We start from the raw sequence: 13706 nt of genomic DNA, 5'->3' as shown, positions 1-13706 counted from the left end.
AAGCTTTGTGCGTGTGTGTTTTTTATTTTGTTCCCGTTTTTTCTATCCAAAAATGCAGATTCAACAGGTAATGGATTCGACATATTGTAATATGTTGTGTCTCGTATGTTTTTGTAAAAATCTTCATTTTCGGACAGCTATTCCATGTACCTTGATCCAAACCATAAACAAACTGATCACATTACGAAGGCATCCCTTTACATAGACGACGCCGTCACTTTATGTATTTGTGAACGACATGTTGAACTAGATTGTGAATCGTTCACTGATCGTACGGTCACCGACTGATTATAGATAGTTCAGTGAACTATTGAACTATAATGAACTATATCGACTGATCTAGTTCATACGCTCTTTTCAATGAATCGTTCAATTGAACTAGTTCGTTCATGAACTATACAACTCTACTCAGGGTGTGGCAAAAGGGGCTCGGGTCCCAACCCCCTTCACCCCAAATAAAAATTGTTCATACAATTTTTGAACATTTTGCTTTTAAAAAGTCATATTTGATCTACACCATTTTCACATGTAATTCGAAGAATTTCAGTTGTAATTTGATTATTTCCTTTGAAATCGAACTTTTTCATATGAAATTTCAAATGAAAAAAGTTCAAGTTACAAATGGAAAAATTCGAACTACAAATGAAATAATTCGAATTACAAATGAAAAAGTTCATATTGCTAATGAAATAAGTCGAATATCAAATGGAATTCTCAAATTACAAATGAAATAATTCGAATTCCAAATGAAATTCTGTACACCATTTTCACATGTAATTCGAATCATTTCAGTTGTAATTCGAAACATTTCACTTGTAATTTGAGAATTCCAATTGCATTTCGAATTATTTCATTTGTAATTTGAGAATTTCATTTGGAATTCGAATTATTTCATTTATAATTTAAATTTTTTCATTTGTAATTCGAATTATTTCATTTGTTATGCAAGTTTTTCCATTTGTAATCTGATTTTTTCTATTTGTAAATCGAAATTTTCCATATGAAATTTCAAATGAAAAATGGAAATAATTCGAATTACAAATGAAAAAGTTCATATTACAAATGAAATAAGTCGAATATCAAATGGAATTCTCAAATTACAAATGAAATAATTCGAATTCCAAATGAAATTCTCAAATTACAAGTGAAATGTTTCTAATAACAACTGAAATTATTCGAATTACATGTGAATATGGTGTAGTTAGGTACAAGTACAACTCCTTATCAAACTTTGTCGATTCTAAAGCCTCCATTCAATGCAAGGTGATCCAAAAGTCGAATTCGGACGAATTCAGGCCATAGTCTTCATTTTCTATCAAATTTTTTGGGCGAAGTATCCACAAAAGGTAGAAGAAAACGGTAAAATTTATTTCGCGTAGTTTAAATAAAGATTTTGTAGACATATGTATATTCTTTATAGAAGTGAAATATTTGTTATTTATTTTTGATTAAAAATATCTTTTGACAGCAAATGAAGACATCAGTTGGTATTGTTGTATCCAGGGTTTAAAAGCCAGCACCTAAAAACATTAGCATTACCTGAACACTTCAACTGCTAAACAATATTAACACACGCGGCTAAATAAGAATTTTTTGTACATTTTTGCTTATTTCGTTTTTTACGCCTAATCTTTTTTTTCGTTAGGCATAATCGACAACCACACTACATATTTAGCAGTCGGCTGACCATTCGTCGCAGCTAATTAGCAACTGAGGGTGTTTTTGTGATTAGAGTTGCCAACGCAGTAATAAAAAAGGTGTCATTTATTGTCAAAATGCTTCCATCATATGGTAGAACCTAAATAATACTACTTATTATTGTTTAAAAACAAAAAAATATATATATTGACGTCTTCACATGTCCTTTGAACGTAAAAGTGGAATTAATTATATCGTGATTTTTAATGCATTACACTGGAAACCCTGATCTCAAAAACAATTGTTTGCTGAAAACCTGGCTAAGCCGTTGAAACTTTGTTTATAGTTTATAGTTTACACTATCTATCAATGTCATATGACACGAAATAAAAACATTCCATATCTACCCACGCAGGCAATGTGGAGACGTAATTGTATTACAATTTTGCTGGTGTGGACGCACAAAGTAAATGGCGTAAGGAAAATCACCAATATTGCACATATTAGCGACTATATAATGATGGACAACTACACCTTATACTGTTTTCTGGTATGTTTTGATCATGTTCGCTGCAAAATATGAGTATGCGTGTCCGATGCTATTTTATTATAGCGACAATATCAAATAGCATCAGCATCGCTAGCAATATTTTTGTGAAATTTGTTGCTACATGTTGCCGTTGCTCATTGTTGCTAAACATATTTCGAAGAAATTTTAGCAGGCAAAACTGCAAATATTCGGTGCTTTCGCTAATATGGCGTTAGCATTTTAAACCCTGATTGTGTCACCTTCTTTCTTGCACCATGATTCACCGGTACCTAAAAATTTTAGATTTTTTATTATTTTTGCCAAATTAAATGTTTGGAGTTCACCTTTATTTCACTGTAAGGTTGTTTTATATCTGGCCGTAATAATGAGGAATTAATAGACGGATAAAAAGAAAGCTTCTGATTCCTGCCGCATTCATTATTATTTTCCATTTATTTCCATCGTTGAATGCTTCGTAGGTAGTGAATATATATACGAACATTAATAAATGTTTAACGAAGAGCTAATTGATTACTCTTTAAATGATCAAATAGACTTCATTCACTCACCCACTTCATATTTATTTACAAGCACTCATTAAATCGAAAATAACATTGAAACATTGGTGTTAAATAAATTATTTAGCACACTGATAACAATAAAAAAGAACAAAGTGAAAACAAACAAAAGGAAAACAAGCTGCCAACCAAAAACATAACAATAATTATGAGGGTGATGCAGAGAAGGCTGAGTTCTTTGAAAGACAAGAGGCTACGTCAAACCAAATACCTGGTACATACACTAGGCCGCATAAGTTTGCGTACAGAAATAGAAGAAAAAAACCCCTATTTTTTTTATAACAGGCTTTACTTTTTTTTTTTTTTAGCCAAAAACCAAAACTTGTACACCTTTTTTGTATACAAAGTATTGCATTCTTCGTGTAGGCATTTGTAGTCAGTCACAGGCCCTGACTTATGCGACTAAGTGTATGCTAGCGAACTTCAACTTAACTTTTTTTATCTAATGCATTTATTTGGATTTCAGAATGTTAAGAAGGGTGTTTTGGGTGCACCCAACAAAGTAATACGGTTTTTAGTTTGTCAAAACTAACGCTTATGGGTACTTCTATCAAACATAAAGATTAGATAATGAGTTAAACACAGATACGAACATCAATAGATGAAATGTATGTGTGTATATTTTTTTATAAATTGTGACTCATTTCGCGATGCCGGTTATTTTTAAATTTTTGTGCCAATTTAATTAGTTATAATATCTAAGAAGTAAAAAAATGATAAGGTTTGATATAGCCTTAAGCTGAATATACTTTCTTGTATCATCAGGGCTACGGGAGTCATTTGAAGTACACTTTTTCATACAGATAAATTTCACCAATTCATATGAGTCCCTCCATTCGATTACACTGTGCAACTGAGGATTTTGGGTTCTAATGCTTGGTTTACATTTACGAAATCCACTCGATTTCAACTGTCAAATCCATAGGTTAAACGTCAAATTAAATCCAGATGAGATTTCATTTGACGTTTGAGCTATGGAATTGACAGTTGAAATCGAGTTGATTTCGTAAATGTAAACTTAGCATAAGGCTAAACTTTTTTTAGAACTCCTTATATAACTTTAACCAAAGGCGATGGGACACCAACCTTTTGCAATATTTAAGATAATGCTAAGAAATAGAAATTAGTTGGAAGATATGGGTAAAGCGTAAAAAATATTCGAAATCGGTGTATACCCTTATTTATTTATTTATTTAAAGTTTTAAAGGCCCCCCACACATTGTATACCCTTATTTTGTATCAATATAGAGTCATTGGTGCAAAATAAGTTTATACTCCGATTTCGAGGATAATCCAAAATTTGAAATTTAAAAGCGTTATTTTTAATATTGCGAAGTATAGCGCTAATTACCTTTGGTTAAGGTTATATATGAGGGGCTCTAAGAAAAGTTTTGCCTTAGAACACAAAATCCATGCAGGAGATTGATCTACTAACACAATTGAATTTCCCACCCCCCAGACCATGGAGGAAATTTGAGCCCACGAAACACATTATATCGCTTTAAACAGGATCACAAGGAATACCTACGGTAAAAATTTCTGATAGATCATCGATCAGCTCTTAAACTGTACTTTGAACTGTAAACTTTGAACTTCTGTGAGGGAGGCAAACGAACCCGTATTGTCCGACATAAATCTTCGGGGAAATTGATGTAACTATGGAAGATGTGTTACCATATGTAAAATTTCAGACAAATCAGATAATCAATTCGTAAGTTAATTAAAATTACACTTTCTGAATATTATGCTCGGCGAAGCTGTAAATCACATATCAGACCAATTTTTTTCACACATCAGTGTGCATTAATCTTCATAAACGTCCCATAAACTATGTTTTCACCTGAAAACGTTATATACGTCATTATTTTATTTATTTTATTTTTTTTCACTATGTACTTGAGTTTTATCAGCAATTTGATAATCACAAAATTCAAAAAATTTGGCCGATAATAATTCTGCTTGCAGAGAAACTTTGGTAACATGCTGCTATCATGGTGAAGTTTTACACAGCACAGCACAAGGTCTTTGGGTCAGAAGGTCACAGTTATCAAAAATAAAAAACGAATCAAAAATTTTACAAACATTTTACATAGATATGGACATTGCAAACATGCAAACATTTTACCAGATATGGACATTTCGGGGTCCATATCTCGCCTAAAAAAAATTGTGCTGTTGTAGTCATGACATGCTATTAAAATGACAACACGATACGAGAAGTGAGTCGCTATCAAAATTTTTTATATGATCCGAGAATTGGCTTTATGCTGGATTTGAGCTCAAAACTGTTGAACTTTGCTAGTTAGGGTAGACGGGTAATCGGAAGAACTGGTCCAATATAGTTCATATTAGCTGTGTCTTTTTACGTGATAATTTGTAATAATTATTAAGAAATGTTACTAAATGCTGTCTTTTTACACAAAAGTTCAGTAAAAGAGAGCGAAGTGAGAGAACAATTTTGACAGTTGTTTGCTGAGAACTTGCTAACTAGGCGTTTACACCAGACAGTTTGTCTTCAAATACAACTCTGATTTACTAACACCTACATACATTTGTCGGCTGTCTCCCAGCTGTCCATCATTTTTTCACAGACAGTCGGGTTAACAAATTTTTGGCATTTTTGTAAAAATAAGTGAGATAATAATTGAAATGTGTTGAAAACAAACGAACATGAACAAAAACAAAATATGTGAACGGAAAACAAAAAGAAATCGATGATTTTCATTTAAAATTTTGCAACTGTTTTTGCAGTTGTCAGGACGCCTACGTCACATAGGCAAGTTGTGGGATTTTGACAATCAATACATGAACTCAACTGTCCTGTCATTTGTAAACGCAGGGTAAAAGTTGCTGAAAGAATTTTTCTCAGCAACATTTAGCAAGTACGATCAGCTGTTCTTTAATCATCTGCTAATGGTCAGCTGCTCAATGTTTATCTGATTTTTGTGGAAAAATACTATAAATATTACGATTCAGCTATATTTATTGATTATTTTATTAATATATTAATTATTTTTTTATTTAGTTTGCTTAAAATTGAAGAACTTTTTCACTGCATTGGAGTTTGTGTTTCTTTCATACAATGGATCCAATGTTTTTGTTTTGGTAATCAACTGTTACCTTGCTAAAGTTTACTAAATACTGTCTTTTTGCTTTTTTCCCTATTTTCGTATCAAAGAGTAAAATCTCTCTTACTCTCTGAAAAGAAGTTACTGAATAATTATTGCTGAAAAAATAAAAAGACACAACTATTGTAACTTAATATAACTTTGGAAGTCACCAAAGACATAAATACAACAAGATAAGACATTTTTTGCTATCATTCTTCAGTGAATGGCTTTTGAATTCAACATAATGTTATATCACGATATGGTGATATAACATTTTTTTCTTTTATACATTTTTACATATTTAACCGAATTTACCGATCCAATTGACATAGAATTATTCTTGAATAGATCCTTGAATTCATAAATTTCGTTTCTGATACCATTACATGAAATGTTCCTCCTTGGTTGAAATTTTAAATTAACTGCAACCTGTTAAGGGCAATGTTTCTATACAAAGTTTCGTAAACATTTTTTTGTTGCATGCATTTTGTCTAGTCTTAGTTGTATTTATGTCTTTGAAGTCACTCACTCCGTTCGGTATGTTTGAGAGAAATATTTTGAAAATTTTGTGAATAAGGTACCCGAACCAGGCTTTTGAGACAATATGTCAGGTAGCATAGACTTGTCCATAAAAATGCTCTATGTTTGGTATACATATTACGATGTACAAAGTTTAGACAGAATCCGTTAAGTCCTTCGAGAGTCCGCATATAGACGGGCGGACATGCACGCAGAGAAAAAAATATGATTGATCCAACAATATTCGAAGAGCAAAATATGTATTGTAAAGATATTGTTAAATTCCAAATGTAGTATTGTGATTCCAACAATTGGGTTTTGTTAAATCCAAAAATAGTTTTTGTCAACTGGACAATAGTTCTCTCTTTTCTTCGACAATGTTTTCTCTTCTCTCGCTATTCGATGCCGTGTTGAAAAGAAACAAACAATTATGTTGGAGTTCTGTTTGTATGACATGATGCCTTTATCTTTGTTTTTGTGTGTATGTATACCAACAATGAGACTCTTGTTTTTATCTGTTTCATTCTTCTATCTTCATTGTGGTTTGAGGTTTGGTGTTATACCTGAGTTTGTTATGGTGTTTAATAATTCCTTATGTTGTGGTGGGTGCTTGTGGCTTTTTGTTTGTCTTTGTTGTCAGCCAATGCAGTAATCCATGTATTGTGTTCATCAATGATTGCAATATTATACGCGACATTTATATCCAAGTTATGTGAAAAGTGTATATGAGAAGTATATACACTCAAATCAAAAATTTCTGGGCTGGTTTTCTGGGTTGACAATACTTTTTGTAAACAAAATTAGATTATGATAGTTCCTACAATCGGTATTGTTAACGATTTTTACAATATTGCGGAAATTCGAAAGTTGTTTTTGTTTTCTATGTTTGGAACAAAAGATGGTATTTTTGGATTTGGATTACAATGTTTGAACAAAACAAATACATTTTTGGAACCAAAACAGATATTTTTGTTCCAACAAAAGCGAAAAATATTTCCTCCTATTTAAAGAATAAATACCCTTGAACGTAAATTACTGTCAAAACAGCCTTATAGTCGACAAAAAATGGTAGGTGTCGATCTGTTACCATTGACTTTTCCCCAGAGTTTGCCCTGCCAAACCTACTCCACTAAAGCTTTATTAAAATGATTCTATTAACTCATTGGCCTTAGGGAGCTGACTTACGCCTCTATAATTAGCACATACAGTTGTATCTTCTTTATTGTGGACGGAAATAGGACGCTCACGTTCCAAGTAGCGGATACGCGTTCCTCTGTCATATGGCCCTGACAAGATGATGCATACACCCTATCAGTTTGTCGCCATCGTTCGTAAACAGCTCTGATGTTAGCCCATCAGCTCCAGCCGCCTATTTATTCTTTAGCCTACTTATTTCTGTCTAAACTATTATTGTGGCTGGTCGGTATAGATTCCATACCATCATCTGGGATTGGTACTGGGACTTCGTTGTTGTTTTAACAGTATTTTATATGTTTGTATGTTCGTTTTATGTTTAATCTGGCTGCTTAGTTGGGATGTAACCACTGATCAACTGGAGTTAGTTGAGTAGGTTTGGCAGGGCAGTTAAAAAGGTGTTCAAGTGTTACCGTGAGATCCATCCTAATCACTATATGGTAGATAGGAGCCCCTCCACACACACACACATTCATGTCGGGAAGGATCTGCATGCATGGCAGTTAAAAAGGTACATGCAGATGCTTCCCGACATACCTGTGTGTGGGTGCTCCTATCCACTATATGGTGATTAGGGTGGCTCTCACGGTAACACCCGAGCAAGTACTGCAACCAAAGCATGACATTGTGTTGTTGTACTGGAAGAATCACCCTGTTGTAATTCTCAGGGCGGCATTCTGACAGGTTAAAATATTTTCCCATCGCGTTGCACTTATGTTCGCGGATCATACTGACGCCGCATAGCTTACCCCAGACTGACCTATAGCGTTATAAGTGGTCAACAAGGTTTCTTCAGCTGCACCCCAAGTGCTGTCGGCTAGGGGATCTTGTAGAAAATAACTCAGCTTTTCTCAGATAGCTGTGTGTCGAATGTGACCCCTAGAATCTTGTGGTATTGTATTGTGAAATCAGGCAAGGTACCTGACGCCAAGATTGTATAATAATCCAACTTACGGAACTCATGCTGATGGTCGGCAACTGGATAGCTATTTCTGACGCTGGGGCGGACTAAACCCTTTACTTTACTATGGGCGAAAAAAGCTAAATCGTACAATTCACCTTTACTGGCATCCTTTCCTGCCTTAAGTAGCGGGACCACCGTGCCCATTTTCCAGACTCCGGGAATGATGTGGATTTCTAGCAACAGGTTGAGAACTTTAGTAAGATATTCAGCGCCCCACACATCCAGCGGTTTCAGCATTACCACGGAGATTCCATCAGTGCCCAGCGCTTTGGTAGATTTAGCGTTCTTGATGAAATTCATGACATTCATACTGATGGTCGGCAACTGGATAGCTATTTCTGACGCTGGGGCGGACTAAACCCTCAAGGGCCTTTACTAAGGACGACAAAACCTAAATCGGCCTCTACAATTCACCTTTACTGGCATCCTTTCCTGCCTTCAGCAGCGGGACCACCGTGCCCATTTTCCAGACTCCAGGAATGATGTGGATTTCTAGTGACAGGTTGAGAACTTTAGTAAGATATTCAGCTCCCGGCACATCTAGCGGTTACAGCATTTCCATAGAGATTCCACCAGTACCCAACGCTTTGGAAGATTTAGCGTTCTTGATGACATTCACAACATCATCCATTGTAAATTGTGGTGGATCATCCTCGGCAGGAATGGATCTAATGCGACGTAGTGCTCTACTCTTCGTCCTGTCACTCCCATTTGCTTGACAGACTATCGATCGAAATAACTTGCGTACCTCTTGGAATCACGTCGCCAAACGTGACTGAGGTCCTAACTTCTTCCTTTCCAGGGTTCGAGAGTTACTTAACCATTGCTAATACACAATTCACTTCTTCCAGCTCCAATGGTGGAACTCTTCAGAGGATTTAATGATATGTTCCGCTTATGTTCACCGACCAACCTGTTAACTTCCAATGTCAGCTCCCTGACTCTGGAGTCATTGGGGTGCACATGTACTGTGACCTTGTCATCATCGCTGCTGTCGTTGATAAATTTTCCAAGCTTACTTTCTGGTCCAATGGTCGACCTTAACTTTGCTTTCGTCAATGGGTGAATTACTACCCTGATGTCTCGCTCCAAGTTATTATGGTTCTAATGGGTAAACTTCCGTGGGTCCTAGTAATACTAATTTGATTTCCAAGAAATTAAAAAAAGCAGACTATTGGACACGGACATCTTTTTACAAATTATTCAGCATTGATATTTTTCCACTTAATTTGCTTGACAATGCCTCTTGTTATTATAATTATTTTATTATCGATACAACTTCTTTGGGGAAGAACCATAAAGTATAACAGAAATATTCTCAGTTGAAGCAAAACCGTTGAGATGTAAAATTTACAAAAGAAAAGTCGGGATTGAGACGGAAAAAGAGATGGAATATGAAAATTTATTTACTTTCCTGCAATTTGTTTTTACTCTTCGATGTATCAGCGTATTATAATAAAACTAATAATCATTGTTATAATGATAAAAAATAAATATAACCTTTAATATTTTTATCAATATTCTGGCAAATATCTATTACTGACGTCTATTGAATGGTGCTGTAGTAAATTCACTATACACCTGCAATGAATGATTGTATGTATGTATTTATCTCAAATTGATAAGATATTGAAGAAAACGAATACAATAACAACTCAAACAAAAATCTCACAATAATTAAAAATAAGTTGTTGTTTTCATTTTTTTTTTTCGCTGAAATGCCGTGCATCTCTTCAGCCTGTGCAAAGGAATAAAACAAAAATGTCGACAAACTTCATCAGAACAAAAGTTATGAAAACCCGAAAAAACGAACAACCCACCAAAACGACGGAGCAATAAAATATTACGCCCGATGATTGTATTATCTAATCGTTTGGTAGTACTCCCAGTTGTGTGTGAAGGCAATGAAAATAACAAAATTGCCAAGATAACCACCAAAGCAAAATTTATTAAAAACTTTTATTCGTTCGGTTTAATGAAACAGTTCGATCCGTTCATACCTTGAGTCTATGTACACACGGTTTAACGACGCATCGTTAAATTGAAATTTAACGAGCAAAATAAAATTATTAATCATTAGTTGGATTTAAAAGTTGGCTGTTGTTTACACACTCACACAAATACAAAAAAGGATAAAAATGCCAAGGTATCTATGGTGATGGCGAAAAACAAAACAAACATAAACAAAATGCAAAGTGACAACATTTTTTGTTTAGTGAGTGAATGGACCTAAATGCCATACAAATAATAATTAATTATATGCATTTCAATGCCAAAAGAGGATATCATTTGTGAGCTATTCCAAAACTCTCCAGGGATCAATAACATTAATATTATTAGCAACACCTAATTTCATCAGTTACTTTTTTGTGCAACCAATTCAAAGGTCAAAAAAACTAAACGAGATAAGACAATTCAATGCAAATAGCACTGAAAAAGAACTAGTTTGAAACACACAACATTAGTTTAAAATTAAATAAAGTTTTGTACCCTCCACTATAAGGAAACCCCCAACTTTAAAAATGGAATTAAATATCAACAAATCCATCTGTACATGTATAAGGTGAAGATACCAGAAGCGTGGAGAAATGTTAAATATTTTTTACACAAATGTTCCTATACGCTAGAAAGTTTAAAAACCAAAGAACACCATATGGCTAAGATCCTCAACACTTGTAAAATCTGGGGTTATCGTAATGATGTATCCGACTTTTCGGCTTCCCGAGATTTAGTTAATCTGCGTAAGCAAATAAGCAGCCGTGGTGCAGTCGTAAGCATGTTGAATTTGCAGTTCAATCCCTGACCAGACCAAAACATTAAAATTGTCGGCGCAACTAAATATGAACAACATTGGCTAATATTTATACCCTCAGCCTTTAGGCTAGAAAGGGTATATACACTTTCATACGGGCAAAATGTGCCTCATCGAAATAATGGTTTTAAACCCCAAGTATGTTTGGACGAAATGTGTTTCAGACTATTTGGAGTTGATTTAGCAATGTCCCTCCGTCTGTCTGTCTGGCTGGTGCACACGATAACTTTCGAACGGATGAACCGATTCGGTTCAAATTTTGGCTTTCGTAATATTTTGTCCAAACTTAGTTGAAGTTCGAAGATGAGCTGTATCGGTCCACTCCTTCCGGTACCTCCCCCACAAAAGTTCCAAAATGTTCAGAAATTGTGTGGGCATGATAACTCTTGAAGGGAGTAACCGATTTGGTCCATACTTTGCAGATCGTGAAAATTCTACCGGACTTAGATGAGGTTCCAATAGGGACTCAATCGGCCCACTCCTTCGGGACCTGTTCTCGAATCGCTTTGATTTTTGTTGCAACAACTTGTATTCACTTCCCCCCATACGACGGTACAAGTTTCATCAGGGGCAAGTCCATACTTCCTGAGAAAATAGCCGAAAAGGTGCAAAAAGCCCCTATGACACCTTGTGTAGTGGTTGGAGCGCAAGATAACTCTCGAACGGATCTGTCGATTCGGTCCAAAATTTGGCCTTCGTAATATTTTATCAAAACATAGTTTAAATTCGAAGATGGGTCCACTCCTTCAGGTACCTCCTCCACAAAACTTCAAAAATGTTCGGAAAAAATTTGCGCACGATAACTCTTGAAGGTAGTGATCGATGTAATCTATACTATGCACATCATAAAATATCTAGCAAATATAGATCACGTTCGAATATGGACTATATTTGTCTACTCCTTCTGGCACCTCTCACACAAAATTTCGTATAAGTTCACTTTAAGACCTGCTCCTGAATCACTTTGATTTTTGTTGAAGCGATTTGCATTCGCTACCTCCATAACCACGGTAAAAGTTTTTTCAGGAGCAAGTCCACACTTCTTGAGAAAACAGCCCGAAAAATGTAAAAACTTCTATGGCACTATATGTAGTGAACAAATTTGGTCCAAACTTAGATCTCCTAATATTTTGTCCAAATTTAGTTTAAGTTCTAAAGTGGAGGTACCTAAGTGCAGTGTAAGGTCTGCTTGAAGATCCTTTGTAAATATATACCGATGCTGTCCGTGTGCAGTTTACAGCGATATTATGTTTTCCGTGGACAAGTCGATGCTTCCTGGCATACTGGTCCAAAAGTTATACGATGACCTACTGAAATGACTAGTGGGCGCGATAGCTATCGAAAAGATATGACTCCCAAAATAAGATTTACTTCCATAATGGACTATGTCGGTGCATTCCTTTAAGTACCGCCTCTGCAAAACTTTTGAACTTGTATCCTAATCCATATTTTCGTTGGCAAGTTCAAAAAAGCCTATATACCTATAGCCGATCTGTTCGTAGATGAAAGTTTCAATTCATGTAGGCTGAGGGTATACCTCTGTCAGCAAAGCCGACTATACTTGTTTGGTATAGCCTTGGAATTGACATTTGAAATCCAATCCGGTTAAGTGTAACCGGGGTATTAGAGTTTCTAGTGGTCACTAAACTTTTCCATCAAAAATTGTGGACATAGGTCATTTTCCGCCCAAATTAGGTGTATTTTGGTATTTGGAGTTCCCAGAGAGAACATGTGACCGCATTCTTACGGATCAATCGAGCATTTTCGGAGAATGACACCTTCGAAGCTTCATCTTCCGAAATATCAACGTTGTCAACACGCATCATATTTTTATTTTATTTCGCTCTCTGCTGGATTTGATCATCCGAACTTCTGATTTGTATCCGAACACACTATGCGACACGTACGAACATGGAAGGTTGTTTAAACGCTTACATGTGCACCACCATCTGTTTCGTTATTTTATCAACAAAAACATTCGCGTGTTGGCAGTGAGCGTTGAACACACAACCCTAGGATTTGTTGCCGGACACACACGCTCTGGCCACCGTATGTATAGCGGGTCCACATTTTTGCTGGGTAAGATCCTGCACAATTATAAAATCTGGGATTATCGTAATGATGTATCAGACTTTTCGGCTTGCCGAGATTCATTTAATCTGACTAAGCAAATAAACCGCCTTGGTGCAGTCGTAAGCACGTTCGATTTGCGGTTCAATCACTGACTAGAATAATAAAGGGGTCGATTATCGATAGCAATTATCATTGAGTGGAGTTGTCAGTTGTCAAAATTACTTTATGTATGGGGACCTTCAACTGAAGTTGCGAATCTCAGTTGACGAAGCGGCTATTTTTCAGCAAC

General features: G+C 35.4%; 2 protein-coding genes across 16 annotated transcripts in view; one reads left to right on the top strand and one right to left on the bottom strand.

The window, feature by feature from the left end:
- LOC141401140 (uncharacterized) overlaps positions 1-13706 on the bottom strand; it is a 124889-nt gene that overhangs the window by 79560 nt on the left and 31623 nt on the right. The window lies entirely within an intron of this gene.
- The window catches only part of Myo61F (unconventional myosin 61F), a 230223-nt gene that overhangs the window by 186081 nt on the left and 30436 nt on the right, over positions 1-13706 (top strand). The window contains exons 1-2 of one of the 10 annotated variants that reach the window (XM_073981030.1): positions 9831-10132; positions 10221-10678. The exons of 2 other annotated variants lie outside the window; for them this stretch is intronic. In XM_073981030.1, coding sequence (XP_073837131.1) covers positions 10671-10678 — 8 coding nt within the window. In that variant the 5' untranslated portion in view covers positions 9831-10132; positions 10221-10670. Of the gene's footprint in view, positions 1-9830; positions 10133-10220; positions 11096-13706 lie in introns of those variants that run through there. 7 more of the 10 variants (XM_073981028.1, XM_073981032.1, XM_073981034.1 and 4 more) reach the window with 7 other exon arrangements.

The sequence above is a fragment of the Musca autumnalis genome, unplaced genomic scaffold (assembly GCF_047663935.1).
Source record: "Musca autumnalis isolate F117 unplaced genomic scaffold, ASM4766393v1 scaffold_4, whole genome shotgun sequence".
Taxonomy (NCBI): Eukaryota; Metazoa; Arthropoda; class Insecta; order Diptera; family Muscidae; genus Musca; species Musca autumnalis.
The sequence above is the reverse complement of the archived record's forward strand: the minus strand, read 5'-3'. Positions and strand labels throughout refer to the sequence as shown.